The sequence below is a fragment of the Hibiscus syriacus genome, unplaced genomic scaffold (genome assembly GCF_006381635.1).
Source record: "Hibiscus syriacus cultivar Baekdansim isolate YM2019G1 unplaced genomic scaffold, ASM638163v2 tig00110162_pilon, whole genome shotgun sequence".
NCBI lineage: Eukaryota > Viridiplantae > Streptophyta > Magnoliopsida > Malvales > Malvaceae > Hibiscus > Hibiscus syriacus.
The window spans coordinates 96,572-111,860 of NW_024062609.1; the positions used below are offsets into that span (position 1 = coordinate 96,572).

A 15,289-nucleotide genomic window follows, 5' to 3' on the forward strand; every position below is an offset into this window, starting at 1 on the left:
TTATCATTTGATCCTCGAGGCTGAAGAGATGGCAAAAGAGATGCAAAAGACTAGCATGTTCATTGAGAGAAACCCTGTAGATTATGAGAATGGTGATATCTGCAAGAACTTGGATGATGATGGTCGAGTCAAAAGAACCGGTAGTTATTCGTATTTCTTCTCCTCAATGGCTTAGCATTATACTAATTTTGATCATGGTGCTTATTTAGCTTTGATTTTTTTTTATTTGAATGGACTTGGCTTACTGCAAGTGCTCATATTATCACAGCAGTGATTGGATCTGGAGTCCTGTCTCTTGCATGGCCATTGCCCAGTTGGGTTGGGTGGCTGGACCGGCTGTCCTCATGGCTTTCTCCTTCATCGCCTACTTCACCTCCACCCTTCTTGCTGATTGCTATAGGGCTCCTGATCCTGTCCATGGAAAGAGAAACTATACTTACATGGATATTGTTAGAGCTTATCTAGGTACTAATTTCAGGCGTTAATCTTCACATTAATTCCATATTAATTGATTGTTTACTGTTCCAAGAGAATACCGTATTTTAAAGAGAAACTACTTCCCCATGTAGATAATTCAATTCAATCCCACGGGAACCATTAATGAAACATCAAAATTTATGCTTATCTTTTGCAGGAGGAAGAAAAGTCCAACTCTGTGGATTAGCTCAGTATGTAAATCTTCTGGGAGTAACCATTGGTTACACTATCACAACATCAATCAGCATGGTGTAAGCAGGGCCGGCCCAATATATGTGCCAGATGGGCGACGGCCGAGGGCAGCATGCAGGGGCATCAGTTTTACTAAGTTCCCTGTAGCCACAAAGGCAATTTCAGGTAGTGAATTTTTCCGGTTTATTATTTTTATGATATTTTATTAACTTTCATTGTTAATATGCAAAGATTGTGAATCCTAAAACTGGAGAAGCGAAGCCAGTCGTAATTTCGGTGGATGATGGTGTATCCGCCCAGAGACAAACATGGCAGGTCTAGCAAAATTGAAGCCTGCATTTAAGAAAGATGGAACCACAACTGCTGATATATATACGAATCAAATTTGTGAAAGTTTATACTCTGACCAGAACAATATTTGATCTGAATGAAAATTTTTGTCCCAATTTTTTCTTAGGAAATGCTAGCCAGGTGAGTGATGGTGCAGGAGCAGTCCTCCTTATGAAGCGAAGTTTGGCCATGCAGAAAGGACTTCCAATCCTTGGTGTTTTCAGGTAATCAAAACTGCCACAACTTGAGTGTTGAGTTTGAGTCTTGTGTATTAAAACTCATTGGACCGGCCCTGGGTGTAAGTTTGAGTCTTGAGTATTAAATTACCTCCCTCTGACTATGACAATGGTTTTCTTAATTGTTGTGTCCTATTTAGTTGTAAAATCAGGGCCGTCAAAAGGTCAAATTGCTTCCACAAGCATGGCCATCAGGTGAAGTGCCAAACATCCTACAACCCTTTCATGGTCATCTTTGCTTGCATCCAGATCTTTCTCAGCCAAATCCCAAACTTCCATAATATTTCGTGGCTGTCGATTCTTGCTGCCGTCATGTCTTTCGCTTATTCTTCCATTGGCCTTGGACTTTCCATCGCCAAAGTTGCAGGTAACTTTAACAGCTGATAAGAACGACGTTGTTTCTGGTTTATTCATTTGATAGAGTGACTTTAATTTCATGTAAATCTAACTCTTCCGTTAATTAACATCAAGGTGGGGAACATGTGAGGACAACCTTAACCGGAGTGACGGTAGGGGTGGGCGTGTCAGGATCTGAAAAGATTTGGAGGACATTCCAAGCTATTGGAGACATTGCCTTTGCCTATGCTTATTCTACCATCCTGGTTGAGATTCAGGCAAGTATTTGCATATTTTCAAATATATATTAATCACTTTTCGAGTAAGATAATGTAAGATTCTGATATCCAAAGATTCCTATGGACCAGAATGTTTCAGAATTTGGTCCATAGATTCTACTGCATTTTTCAAAAGGAGAAAAGTAAGTGAGTTTTATTTTTCCAACTTCTCTTTTATCAGTTATCATGACTCTATTAGCACAGCAGATTTTAACGTCCGAAATAGTTGAGTATCAACTTTTTTTGTCCCATCTCAAAAAAGAATAACCTTTTTCAAAGTGCAGCCTGATCTAAATGGTGAGAAAGGGATATGTACAAAGAAATTTTAAAGTTAATTACTTTTTTCCCTTCATGAATTCAGGACATGATCAAATCCAGTCCACCAGAGAACAAATCAATGAAGACAGCAACAACCCTTGGTGTCTCAACGACGACTCTATTCTATGTCGTTTGCGGCCTTGTCGGATATGCAGCCTTCGGAAAGGATGCACCAGGAAATTTCCTTACTGGCTTCGGCTTCTATGAACCCTTTTGGTTGATCGACTTCGCCAACATCTGCATTGCCATTCATCTTATTGGAGCATACCAGGTCAAACAAGCATATTTCATATGCATACATATATATATTAACAAGATTCAATCTCATTGATGACCCAGGTCTAACATGGTTAATAAATATATCCAGGTATTTGCCCAACCTTTATTCGGATTCATCGAGGGCTGGTGTGCCAGACGGTGGCCTGAAAACAAGTTCATTACAAGAGAACATGGTGTTGATGTTCCACGCTATGGTGTTTATTACATCAACTTCTTCAGGCTGGTGTGGAGGACAGCCTACGTTATTCTGACAGCCGTAGTAGCCATGATATTTCCTTTCTTCAACAATTTCTTGGGACTCATCGGGCCGGCTCATTTTGGCCATTGACGGTCTACTTCCCGATAGAGATGCACATTGCTCAAACGAAATTGCCCAAGTACTCGTTCAGGTGGATATGGCTGAAAATACTGAGCTGGGTTTGCTTAATCGTTTCACTCATTGCTGCCGCTGGATCTGTTCAAGGACTGATTCAAAGCCTTAAGACATACAAGCCATTTCAGACTCAGGATCGACCCTCTCGCCTACAATGCTTTGATTCTGTGTAAAATGTTGGAAGCCTTTTGTTTTCTTAATGTGCTGCCTTCTGCACTTGGTGGCAAAAGCAGCTTTAAAGCTCCATCTAAGATGTAAGAAAGTATAGTGATGCATGAAATCCAACATTATGCGCTGATGATGTAATTAAATTTACCAGACTATGAATATGTCAATGCAAAATGCCACATGTTTCAATAAGTGCTTTTTGAAGTTTGATTGGCCGGGTTCGGCTGGATTAACCTGGTCATGGCTATGGGCCTTCTAGCCCAACTCATTGCTGACAACATTTTTAATATAACCAAAATATGGGAAGAGATTAGGAATCTAACAAAGACTGCGAGATTGACTTGAAATTTGATTAATTAAGTTACAATCAATGATAACAAAAACATATTGACTTGCACAAAAATCAATGATCATCAAATTAAATAAATAAGTTAAATTATCGGTGGAATAATAATTAAATTAAACAAAATGCAAATTAAACCTACAAACCTTTTTATGGAGTTATCTTCACGATGAGAGGGGCCTTAGCACCAACCTTCTTATGGTTGAATTGTTTTTTAAATCCTATTAACTTTAAAATGGATAAAATTGTCATGTCCAACCCAATGTTCTTGTTCATTCGTCAAATTTTATTAGTTTTAGACTTCATTCATTTTGTTAAATTGTTCTTTCAACCGGTATTAACTTGGTTACAGCAGCACTTAGTCCTCTCCCAAATGACTGAACCAAACATCAAATCCCAGTTTTCATTAACTCTCGGATAGTGCTTGCCATTTCTCAAGTTAACCCAGTTCACTAGGTCCAAAGTGAAAAACTCCGTAGTCAATCTGCTTTTATCAAAGAAATCCAAACTGGCATTGCACAGGGACGATCCCGAAGGATATGATTTGAGGACTCCACACATTCAACAGCTAGGATCCAAGGTTAAGTGCCGACGAGCTCTCTCCTCGCTCGAGAGTAATCTGTCTTTGCAAATTACCCACAGCAAATTTTTAATTTTTGGCGAACCACCAAACTTTGTAATCACCGCCCAGATGGGGTGAACTTCCCCTGCCGCCAATCTCGTGCGTTTCGAGCAAGCACGAATTTTCGATGTTTGTCCCATCACCGTCGTGGTAAGTCCGGTCCACTATCCCTTTGAAGGAGGTAAGACTGCCTGCACAGCTAGGAGAATCGGCTAGGAAAAGGCCTCTTGCTGTATTGAATTGCTTCGAATGGAAGGGGTTTTGTCCCTCTGTTACAATGTATCGAGAGAAAGGAAAAAAACTAGGGGGAGCTCTGTTACAATATTTTTTTCGAAAGATGGGGTCCGGTCCTCTATTACATCTTCTTTTTGGGTTTATATAATAACCTTACAACAATATCAGAGAGAAAAAAATTTCTTTTTACAATTTTCGTTTTGTTTTTGTCTTTGCATGCGACTCTGATTTGGTTATTACTGTACGAGGGGATGCTGAATGCCTAAGAAGATAGGAGACCAGAATGGGAGAGGCACCACTGTTGCTTGGTGAGCTGGAAGCCATTGTGGGGGACCAAATGGTGTAGCGAACGATGGTGGCTGTTGACTGGGATCACCGGTCACGATATTTGAAATCTGAAGAGGCTCTTGCTGGCGACGCAAGTGTGAAAGGGCGACAAAACCCTAATTTCCTTTGATGATCCAGCACCGTTAGATCTCCTTTATATCTAACGGATTCTACTTTGGCGGCGCAGTGAGCTTCAGAGAGGGCTAGGGTTTATGTTTTGTAGCCTTAGATTAAACGGGTCTTGGTAATTGCAAGTGTATGAGCTTGATGGGTCAATGGATGGTCTGTAAATGACTGAAAGATGCATATGTAATTGGGTTATAGGGTATTCAATTTGGGTTTTAGGGCTGCTGGATTAAATGTAATGGATTTGGGTTGAATTTGGTAATGAAAATGGGTTTGCATTTGGGTAAATGGACTTGGGCGTATGGGTTTAATTTGGTTTGGACATATTTTTGGTGTTTGGGTATTGACCAAAAGCACCATGTAGTCTCGAATCCGATTAACCCAATTAAGCAACGACTTTCATTCATCATTCACGACCAAAGTTTCCATTGATCGAACCCAAGCAAAAGTATGGGTTATTTGTTGTTCACGTCGCCAATACCTTTGAATTAACTTGATATCTATCAATGCCTGAGCATTTGAAAATAATCATCGATTCCTCTCACTTCAATTTGAACTGCTCGGTCAAAATTAGGTTATGACAAAGATAAATTATATCGTATATATAAAAAGTAATATAATATAATATAAATTTTAAAAGTGAATTGAGTCTAACTCAAATTTTAAATGTAATAGTCCTAATTTAACACATTTTTAAATAAATCCAATTTTTTTTATCGAAACTTATATTTGGAATCTAAATTTTTTGTTCATAGCCTCCTATTTTCAGTCTTTGAGCTCATACAAATAGCCGAACCCTTCACGTGGTTCCAAACCTATCTACTTCAAGAAGAATGGTAAACAATACCAAAAATAAATTGTCTAAATTGGTATTTTAATCATATTTAATTAGTGTTTAAAACACCTATTAATCAAATTATATAAAATTCATAACGTGTAAAGTGATAAATAAAGAAATACAATTAATGAAATATTATTTTACGTAAAAAAATACTAATCAAATTATTGAATCCTTATTCTCCAAGTTATGAATACACGGATTAAAAGGGAAGTTGAAAGTCAAAAAGTCGGGTAAATATTTTTGTTTGAACTAATGCAATGCATTCTCTCAACGTTTTCTAAATTTCAAATTTCTTTGGGCCAAAGAAACGACAAAAAATGGCGAATAGGAACAATCTGACGTGGCATGGCAAAGTAAACCAATCGAAAAGGTACTTAGCCTGCAAGTTTGATCTTTTAGTAATCTGCCCTCTCGTCTCGAACGAACGTTTGTTGCGGGCCCCATAATTCCGTAACCGCCTCAATCTGAATTATCTTAAATGCCCTGTTCATTTCCACCAATGCCATCTAACGGTCATGCATGTGAAGGCCTGAGTTGTAATTTCATTAAAACCCTAATCCAGATTCTTCACGGATTTTTCATGCTTTGAGCGCGTTTATATAAAGCGGGTTCCCATTTCTTTCTCTTCCGATTCTCCCTGTTGTTTGTCTGCTGCTTTTGGTTGAGAATTCTGAAGAATTATTTAATTTATATTGGTTTTCGTAATTTATAGTTCCAAGAAAGCTCAACAGCGACGATGATGAAGGATCTGGTGGAATCCATCGGCGTTAGGGCTCCTCCTCCTCCTCCGCCGCCGCCATCAATTTCCTCTTCGAAAAGGCCAAAAAACCGCGTCGGTGGTAGTTGCAGCGCCCGATCTGGTTTCTGGAAACGAGTTTTCTCGCAGAACAACTCCAATTTCGGACGAAGTGCGGTTCCGTTGCGGTTCATGTACTTTCGAAATGATTCGTGGATTAATTTCTCGGTCGATGTTGTAGAAACACTACGAGCCGGTTTCTTGGAGCGGAAACCGATTATCGAAGCATCGATTGACGGTGCGAAGTACATATTTGATTTGAAGAGGATGTTGCAGATCGAATTCTTGACGGGAAATTGCCGTTCAATTTCTTGGATCGACGAAAGCGGCAAGTGTTTTTTCCCTAGCGATTTTTTTAGCGAAGAAGAATTAATGGAATCAGATTGTAGCGAGTGGGATGATGATACTAGTTGCAATTATAAAAATAGGGATAACAATTGCAATCCTAAGATTGAAATTGAGGTTAAGATTGATCGAAGTTCAATCAAGAGAAAGAGTGAGGAGGAGCCTGAAGTGAGTTCCTCTTACAGGGCGGCCGTTGGAAGTGGGTCGATTAAATGTCAGCGTTTGGAGGAGGGAGGAGCTGCTAAATGGCCTAATACGAAGCAGTTAAAAGAAACAGAGAGCGCGTATTTGCTCATCAAGGATCATTTCTTGATCGGGATAAGGAAAGTTCATGCTGAGGTTAGGATTGCTGCAATTCATCAGTGTAAGCGGGAATCGCATTTCGACAAGGCTCGTCTCGAGGTTTTCCAAAAGCAGGTTGAGATTACCAAGGCTGCAAGAGGCACTTCAAATATAGTTTATGCATGGTTTGGGGCTTCCGCCAAGGTCGCGGAAAGTGTTCTGGTCCATGGCTTTGGGTTGCCTAGTAAGCTTCTTGCGACTGATGTTTATGGGATTGGCGTTTATTTATCTCCCCTAGGTTTGCCACACTTGAGGTAATTGATTACTGATCTTTTGTTATTATCATTAGCAGGTTAGTTTCAGTCATAATTCAAGGCTCAAGCTAAAGTGCCGGTTTGGGCAGTTTTCTTAATCTAGAAGTGGTAGTATTTTTTCTATACCCGTCAATCTCAAGATTGAACGAATATCCAAGTCTTGACAAGTTGTTTATACGTCTCATTACTCGAATTTTTTTTACTTGATTCGATTGAAGACTCAGCCCTAGTTTCATTACTCAATACGTTCATTTCTATTTTGGTAATTTTCAACTTTTATATTGTTATTTTGATCTCTGTTTAATTTTGGATTTATTGTTGCAGTGCAAAGCTGGCCGATGCTGATGATAATGGTCTAAAACATCTTATTCTGTGCCGGGTAATATTGGGGAATGTTGAAAAAGTGGAAGCTGGATCGGAACAGTATCTCCCGTCTACTGTAGATTTTGATACTGGTTCTGATGATCCCATGAACCCAAAGTGGTATGTAGTATGGTCAACGAATGCAAACATGCATGTTCTTCCCGAGTCTGTTGTGAGTTTCAGACCTTCTACTAACATGCAAGGTAAGCTTTTCTACTCTCTTTGGTATACTTTTTCTTCTTCCTTAACATACTTTAGAAGCTAATGTTTTGTACGTTTTCTTGTAGATCAAGTGAGGCCGGCCATGGGTGTTAAGTATTCCCTTGATAGATTGTTTTCGAAGATTAAGAACTCTCTTCCTCCCGTCAAAGTCCGGGAAATATTGATGACTTACAGCACATATAAGGTAAATTAGGGTGCTTGTCTATTAGATGAAGATATATATTGTTGCTTGTAATGGAAGTTGCATTTTAAAATCTATGCAACATTCTGATATTCTTTTTCAATTGTTTACCACAGGCTGGAACGATAGCCAAGGATGCTTTTGTAAGGAAATTACGTGAGGTTGCTGGGGATGAGGTTCTGAGATCTGCTATTCAGGAGATCAATGCTTCTGGATGATTTGGAAGTGTTGAAATTGTTTGGGATACCTAATTTATTTTGCCTATACTATTTGGAGAAGAAAAAAACCAAATTTAATTGTTACCTCACAACTAGTACAGGCAACCACTAAAACAGCAAAATATGTTCCTAGCGTTTATTTATTTAGGGGTTCAGTGTTCCTTTTTGTTTTACAGCTCAGTACATGTAGCAATCATGATTCAAGAAATTAAGTTCCCAATTTCGGTCTCCGAAATTCTCATTTTCCTTTTTACAACAGAATTTATCCTCTGGACTGTGTACCATCTAAAGATTGTAAAGTGATGAGGAAATGAGCAGCTAAGGTTCTCTGATAGTTTTACATCTTCAGCAGCTACCCTCTGATAACATTAATATATTGTCGCATAAGCTCTAAAAGGCTTGTTCCTCTTCACTTGCTAACATTATTTACTTCACCCTGGGCAGTTCCACCTGTATCTATTATACAGTTATGTATACATCCATGGGTTCCTTTTTGCTGTTGAGGCTTCATCTAAAACACTACTTGGTTCCTCAAGTTGTATTTTTGGCTTTTAGTGTCATAGTTTCGAAGAGGATTTCTTTGGAAACTCTTTAGGATTTACTACAGCTTTGTTACTGATTAATGGCCGTTGATCAATTGAAGGTTGATTGTTTCCATTGTATCTTTTGCTACAGTTGAAAGAGCCAAATGATCACAGGCATCGGACGACAATGGTTACATTTCTTTTACGTTATGACTTTCATGTTGTTCAAATAGAAAGAACTAGAAAGTGGGAACTGTGACTTCACCTTATGTTTGTTTTTCAATCTGCATGTCTCCTCGCTATGGTTTTAATTTGTGTTATAGATTTAGGGTTATGAGAGAAAGAGGGAATTTCTAGAAAAGAAACATCATTCGACAATTTCATAAAATCCTTCTCAAAGAATAATCTTATTTGTTTACAATGCACTGGATTTTCCATAGCTGGCTGTCCTTCTAACAGTCTCAACGGTCTGTACAGGTGTTTCCCCTGATCTGGTTGGGCTTCATTGTTCGGGCTGTTATCATCAGCTTCCATGTACGATTTTCCCTTCTCATTTCTTGTATCATGTGCTTCTCAGGTGTTCCTCTTTTTAATTGATTCAATTCCAAAATTCCCCAATTGACATTTGAAATCCCTAACCATTCTGCAATTCCCAATCTCATTTTTTCACGTCCTTCTCCTCCTCTTTCAACCGTGACAATATGTTATTTAGTTGTTTTATTTTTTTATTTTAAACTAAATCGTAGCATCTTTTTTCTGCAGTTTGATGCATCAGATGACAAGAGATAAGAGGGTTGTCTTTTTCTCATCATATTTACCTTCATATTACAGGATCAGACCAAACCTATTGAAAGGAAGGAGAACTACTTGAATGATAAACTAAGCTATGGTAATCAAGTACCAAGCTTCTTTTGTACCTTTACTTTGCCCTCATCCATCGTAATCTATTTTTTAGGTGATACGGGATGGACTGAGGGAAAGATGGGGGCAGTTGACTCTTGAAAATTTAAAATTATTATATCTTTTAAATTTTTTATATGTATTTTCTATTGAAACTTTGTTTTTGCCCCTTAAAGCTTTATAAGTTCAAGTTCGTTTCTTACCATAAATCTTGCATCAGTCCCTATGATCGTCCATCTTTTAATAGAGAGTTCAACTTCTTTTTGTAGCGGTATTGAGGTTGCGGAAGCAGCCAAAGCATGTAACATCGCAGGGGCTTTTGGCTAAAGGTTTAACAAGGTTGGCAACTTGGCATGCTATCCATGAGTTTCTCTCGACAATTGTAGACTGTGTTCTTGAATTGTTTCTCTTTCTCTATTCGGTTTGATGCTTTGGTGTACTATCAATATTCACTCTACTCGGTTCTTGTTTTGCCTGGATTTTGACACTTCCTCATAAAGGGTAATAACTACTACACGTAGTTTGCCTTCTTTTTGACCAACTTCTGGACCATGCTTATAGGAATGAATAACTAATTTACTAAGATCGGTTATGTGTTAATATTATTTGCCTATGATATTTGAAGTTGCCTCTTTGTGAACTTCGAGTTGAGGGCACGTACCATTTGTACACTACACGGTCAGCTCTGGAGAGAGATTTGCTCTTTGCAATCAGCTTGTCAGGGCTGGTAATCTACTAGTGACATATTGTAATAAGTGATGGATCCTAAAATTTAATATAAAATTTTAATTTCTTTTTTTTAAGATAATGGATATACAAAAAATTATTTTGCTTAATATATTTAACTAAATTATTTTTTAAAACAATGGAATATATTTAAACTCTATGAGAGTTTTGTGCATTCGTCCTTAGTTCTAATTTTGCTCCGCGATTTTAGTCGTGGAATTACAAGAAACCGAAGAAATGACGAGTGGAATGCATGACTCCATGTGTTCATCATCTCATGAAAGTTGTACGCACTTTCACATTTTCTACGAAGCATGTGCAATTTCGATTGATTTCGTGACATCGTACATCAATTTTATCTCGATACATAATTTTAATCATTGATAATATATAGATTTGTTTTTGAAATTTTAGTGGTCTTCAGGTGAACTAAAAATTAGATACCTAATTAGGGATTTAAATTACAGTTTGCATTTGTATATTTGACTTTGTTGTGTTTATTGATATTGCATACATAACTGATGATATTACGGTCACTGCAAGTATCGTGGTTGTGAACTTTTAATAATATATGCTATTTTGGATATAACAATTGTGGATATCACGGTTTCGAACGATGTCATTACCACTGCATAACGATTATTGTTGTAGTTACAGATTGTTATTTAAGTAATTGTTTCTAATAACAAGTGGTGAAAAAATAAAATTTAGAGAAAATAACCTCAGTGACCAAAAATGCCTTATAATATACGATTTTAACCAACTTTTTTTGGATTTGCCAAAATGACCAACTAAATCGCAATGCGATCGATAATTCGCAACGCGATCTCCGGTATCGCAAATCAGTTTCCAGATTCGCAACGCGATTCTGACTATCACATTGCGATTTTCCAAATTCGCGTTGCGATTTTCCTAATTCGCAATGCGAATACGTAAATCGCAACACGAATTTGGAAAATCGCAATGCAAATACGTAAATCGCAATGCGAATACATAAATCGCAACGCGAATCTGACTATCGCAATGCGATTTACATAGCGCCATTCGTATCCAACGCGTATTTTTTTTCAAATTCCAAACACGAATATATTAATATATCGGAACACTGAACCGTCCACAGTATATCCCGTAATCGCAACTCATAACCTAAAACCCTAAATCACAACTCAGTCTCATCTCCATCTCTCACTCTCTAAGGCGACATCCGTCCCTATCTCCGACGAAATCAGTCCCCATCTCCGACGATATTAGTCTCCATCTCCGGCGAAATCATTCACAGTCAGAAATGGAAAATCAACCAAATCAACCACTGAGGGTTAGTTTTTTTAATTATTTTTATTTTAAAATTTTTGCATTATTATTAGGTTTTTCATATTGAAATTGATGATAAGTTTACTGGTGTTTTCAATAATAGATTAACCATTTCACTTAGATTGCTTATTATATTCATTCGATTGCTGCCAATACTGCTAAATTGTTTAGTCTTTAACCCTGTGAAGTTAGTATTTGTCTTTGTTTTGTCTTTTGGTTGAAGTAATGCAATCCATTCAAGTTTCTTTCAATTTTAGTATTTGAAACCGAGAATGACTATCGCAATGTGATTCTTTCGTGTTGCGATTTTCATTTTCATGTTGCGATTTTAAGTTTCAGAAACTATTCTTCTTCTGCAAATTGAAACTTGAATGATTTGCATTACTTCAACCAAAAAACAAAGACAAATACTAAATTCACAGTGTTGCAAATTTAAGTTTGAAGAATAAACTACTACTCTTTATGTTTATTGTTCTTGTTATATCTTCACAGTGTAGTTTTTGGTATATCTAACTTGGTATGTTTATTGTTTTTGTAGAACTTTTATTCGGCTCAATTGACCTTAAGAAATAAAGTAAGCCTGGCCAAAACAATTGCGTCGAAGCTTTCATCTGTACAAAGAAAAATATTTGAGGATACTTGCTTCGGGCCATGGCTGAAAGTACAACATCCGGGTGGAGATGCTATGTTGACCCATCTGTTTCTTCAAACCATGACTAGCGATCTACCAGAGACTATACAACATCGTGATGAACATATATGGTTTGATTTTCCACCGGCGTATACGTGTTTTGGACGGGAGGAGTTTTGCTTAATCACCGGTCTACGCTTCGGACACGGTGATGTAGATCGGTACACTAGACATATTACCCGCCTATCATGGTTTTCCCGGGTTTTTCCTGAGTTGTCGAATTTATACGTGGAAGACTTGATGAGATTATTGAATAAGAAAGATGGTTTTACTCGGATGGATGACGTCGATGTTGTCCGAGTATGCCTTCTAATACTTTTGCAAGCCGACTTTTTAGGCAGAGAGGCCCGACAACCTATTCCTAATGATCTAATTAAATTGGTAGAGGGCCTAAATGCATGGAACCTGTTTCCGTGGGGTTCGTATCTATGGAGAGCTACATGGAATAAGTTGTCATCTGCCTTTGATGATCGGAAAAGTTTGCGTGGCGATGGTTCCAAATACACTTTGTCAGGCTTTATTTGGGCCTTTAAGGTAATAGTTTTTATATAATGTTTCCAAAATTATAATTAATTCTTTAATAATTACTAATGTTTGTTATTATATTGTTTGTAGATTTGGATATTTGAGGCCTTTCCCGCCATGCAGACATATGCATTAAAAACTTCTAATGATATTCCTAGGGCTATTTCCTGGAAGAGGAAACGGTCCTTACAGCAATGGAAAGATTTACTACCGTATACTACAATAAATAATGTAAGTTAACACAAATACTACCATATGTTTATAAACAAGTTATTACTAGTACACGTTTAACTTTGTTTGAGCTTTTATATTGTTAGGAGGCCAACACTCCATTACAGAGGCTGACACCCACGGAAGCTGAGCTTGCCACTGATTGGTGGCAAGCTAGTAAGCTTTTTTTTGATGGCACAGATGATGAGCAGCCACCACTTTGAGAGCCATCACCTCACCCAGAGCCATCACCTGATCTACCCAAATATACACCTCCACAACGAGAGTCATCACCTATTCTGTCACATCATCGAGCCTCTTCTCCACCATCACCTCATGATAGGCGACCGGCAAAGATGCCACGATGTTTATCTCCCTGTTCTCCACCTCCACGGGATGAGTTAGGGGAGTTACGTAATGAGGTCAATGCCTTGCGTGAGGAGGTCGGTACTTTACACGGTGACAATGGTGCATGGCGTGTTGAGGTGTCTACTTTACGTGGTGAGGTAGCAGCTCTACGTGAGATTGTAGCATCGTTGCAGAACGAGGTTCATACTCTACGCAACGAGGTAAGTTTAATATTTTTCATATTTAACTTGATGATAAATTTACTTGTAATTTCACTTAGATTGCTTAGTAAATTCATTCGATTGCTGCCAATATTGTTTAACTGTTTATTCTTTAACCCTGTGAAGTTAGTATTTGTTTTTTGTTGTCTTTTGGTTGAAGTAATGCAATCCATTCAAGTTTCAATTTACAGAAGAAGAATAGTTTACTATCGCAATGCGAAAATGACTATCGCAACGCGAAAATGACTATCGCAACGAGAGAATCGCAATGCGAAATGAAAATCGCAACAACAAAATCGCAACGCGAAAATGACTATCGCAATGCGAATTTGACTATCACAACGAAAGAATCGTAATGCGAAATGAAAATCGCATTGCGATTCTCTCGTTGCGATAGTCAAATTCGCATTGCGATAGTCATTTTCGCGTTGCGATAGTCATTTTCGCGTTGCGATAGTCATTTTCGCGTTGCGATTTTAAGTTTCAGATTCTATTCTTCTTCTGCAAATTGAAACTTGAATGAATTGCATTACTTCAACCAAAAGACAAATACTAACTTCACAGTGTTGAAAATTTAAGTTTCAAGAATAAACTACTACTCTTTATGTTGTCATTGAACCTGCACTAAACCTATATGTTGTCCTTTTAAATGTTTATATAAGTGTTTACTTCTGGAATGTTATCTGATGCATTTTGTGAACAATGATATAATAATGACTTGGGTGAATACCGTGCAAGTTTGAAATATATTTGTCTTTGTTTTCACTGTTTAATATCATGTCTGTTTATTTACTGATTTATGTATTAATTTATTTTTAGCGGCCCGCTAAGGTGGATGCTCTACGTCGGGTTTTTCTTGCAAGACGGAGTTCACGCATCAGACGGCGTGCACGTGTCATTACGTCTCCGTTCACCCCAATAGTGCGAAGAATCCGTAAGAAAAAGCCCGACTCACCTGTCATCGTTCAAGAGGCCTCCCCTATCGTTCAAGAGGCCCCTATCATCCCTCAAGAGTCCCCTCCTACCGTTCAAGAGGCCACTGTCATCGTTGAAGAGGTCCCTCCCAATATTCTAGAGCCCGATTCACACGGCGTAATATATCGAATTATTGAGAAGCCCCTTTACGTGACGGACATGATGGATGACTGTTGGCTTTCGTATAAGTTATCGGCCTGTACCATTCCTGCAGATGAAGTGGAGAGGAAACAACTACCGGAAATAATTCTGGATAATACCCTTTAGGCTAAGACCGCAGTTGATTTTTATCTACATGAGCGGAGCCAAGGGTGTTACGCTGACATATACAAACTCAACGATGATATGCATTTGTTGATTGAACGGTCTTGGTGGGGTGTATTATTAGGGGTTGAAGACAACGGCTATTTCGATGGAGGGTAAGTCTTATATTTCTTCTTATATTTCAGTTTGATTAATTTTTTTTAAAATTTATGTAATTCACTAATATATGTCTTTTTTAAACAACATATTGATGCATGGGTGACACGTCTTCTAATTGTAAGGAAATTGAAGAAAAATATAAAAAAACGCGATATACAATTATGCCGACGTCTTTTCACGTAGTTCACTTGAAGAATCAACGACAGGAATCATATGTGTTGGCTAATGGACAAG

General features: G+C 38.0%; 1 protein-coding gene and 1 pseudogene across 1 annotated transcript; both read left to right on the forward strand.

Annotated features, from left to right (window-relative positions):
• Positions 1–28: 28 nt before the first annotated feature.
• Positions 29–3,007, forward strand: LOC120216554 (annotated as a pseudogene).
• A 3,075-nt stretch (positions 3,008–6,082) lies between these two features.
• Positions 6,083–8,402, forward strand: LOC120216585 (probable inactive poly [ADP-ribose] polymerase SRO3). The gene is made up of 4 exons (XM_039213950.1): positions 6,083–7,217; positions 7,542–7,783; positions 7,868–7,986; positions 8,100–8,402. The coding sequence occupies exons 1-4, from the start codon at positions 6,217–6,219 to the stop codon at positions 8,199–8,201; spliced, it is 1,464 nt and encodes a 487-aa protein (XP_039069881.1). The 5' UTR covers positions 6,083–6,216; the 3' UTR covers positions 8,202–8,402.
• Positions 8,403–15,289: the final 6,887 nt, after the last annotated feature.

Excerpts from the sequence above, each read along its gene's own strand:
- LOC120216585 (XM_039213950.1), top strand. The coding sequence starts at position 6,217 with ATGATGAAGGATCTGGTGGAATCCATCGGCGTTAGGGCTCCTCCTCCT. Across the intron at positions 7,784-7,867 it reads ACCTTCTACTAACATGCAAG|ATCAAGTGAGGCCGGCCATG; the intron begins GTAAGCTTTTCT and ends GTTTTCTTGTAG. Across the intron at positions 7,987-8,099 it reads TGACTTACAGCACATATAAG|GCTGGAACGATAGCCAAGGA; the intron begins GTAAATTAGGGT and ends TGTTTACCACAG.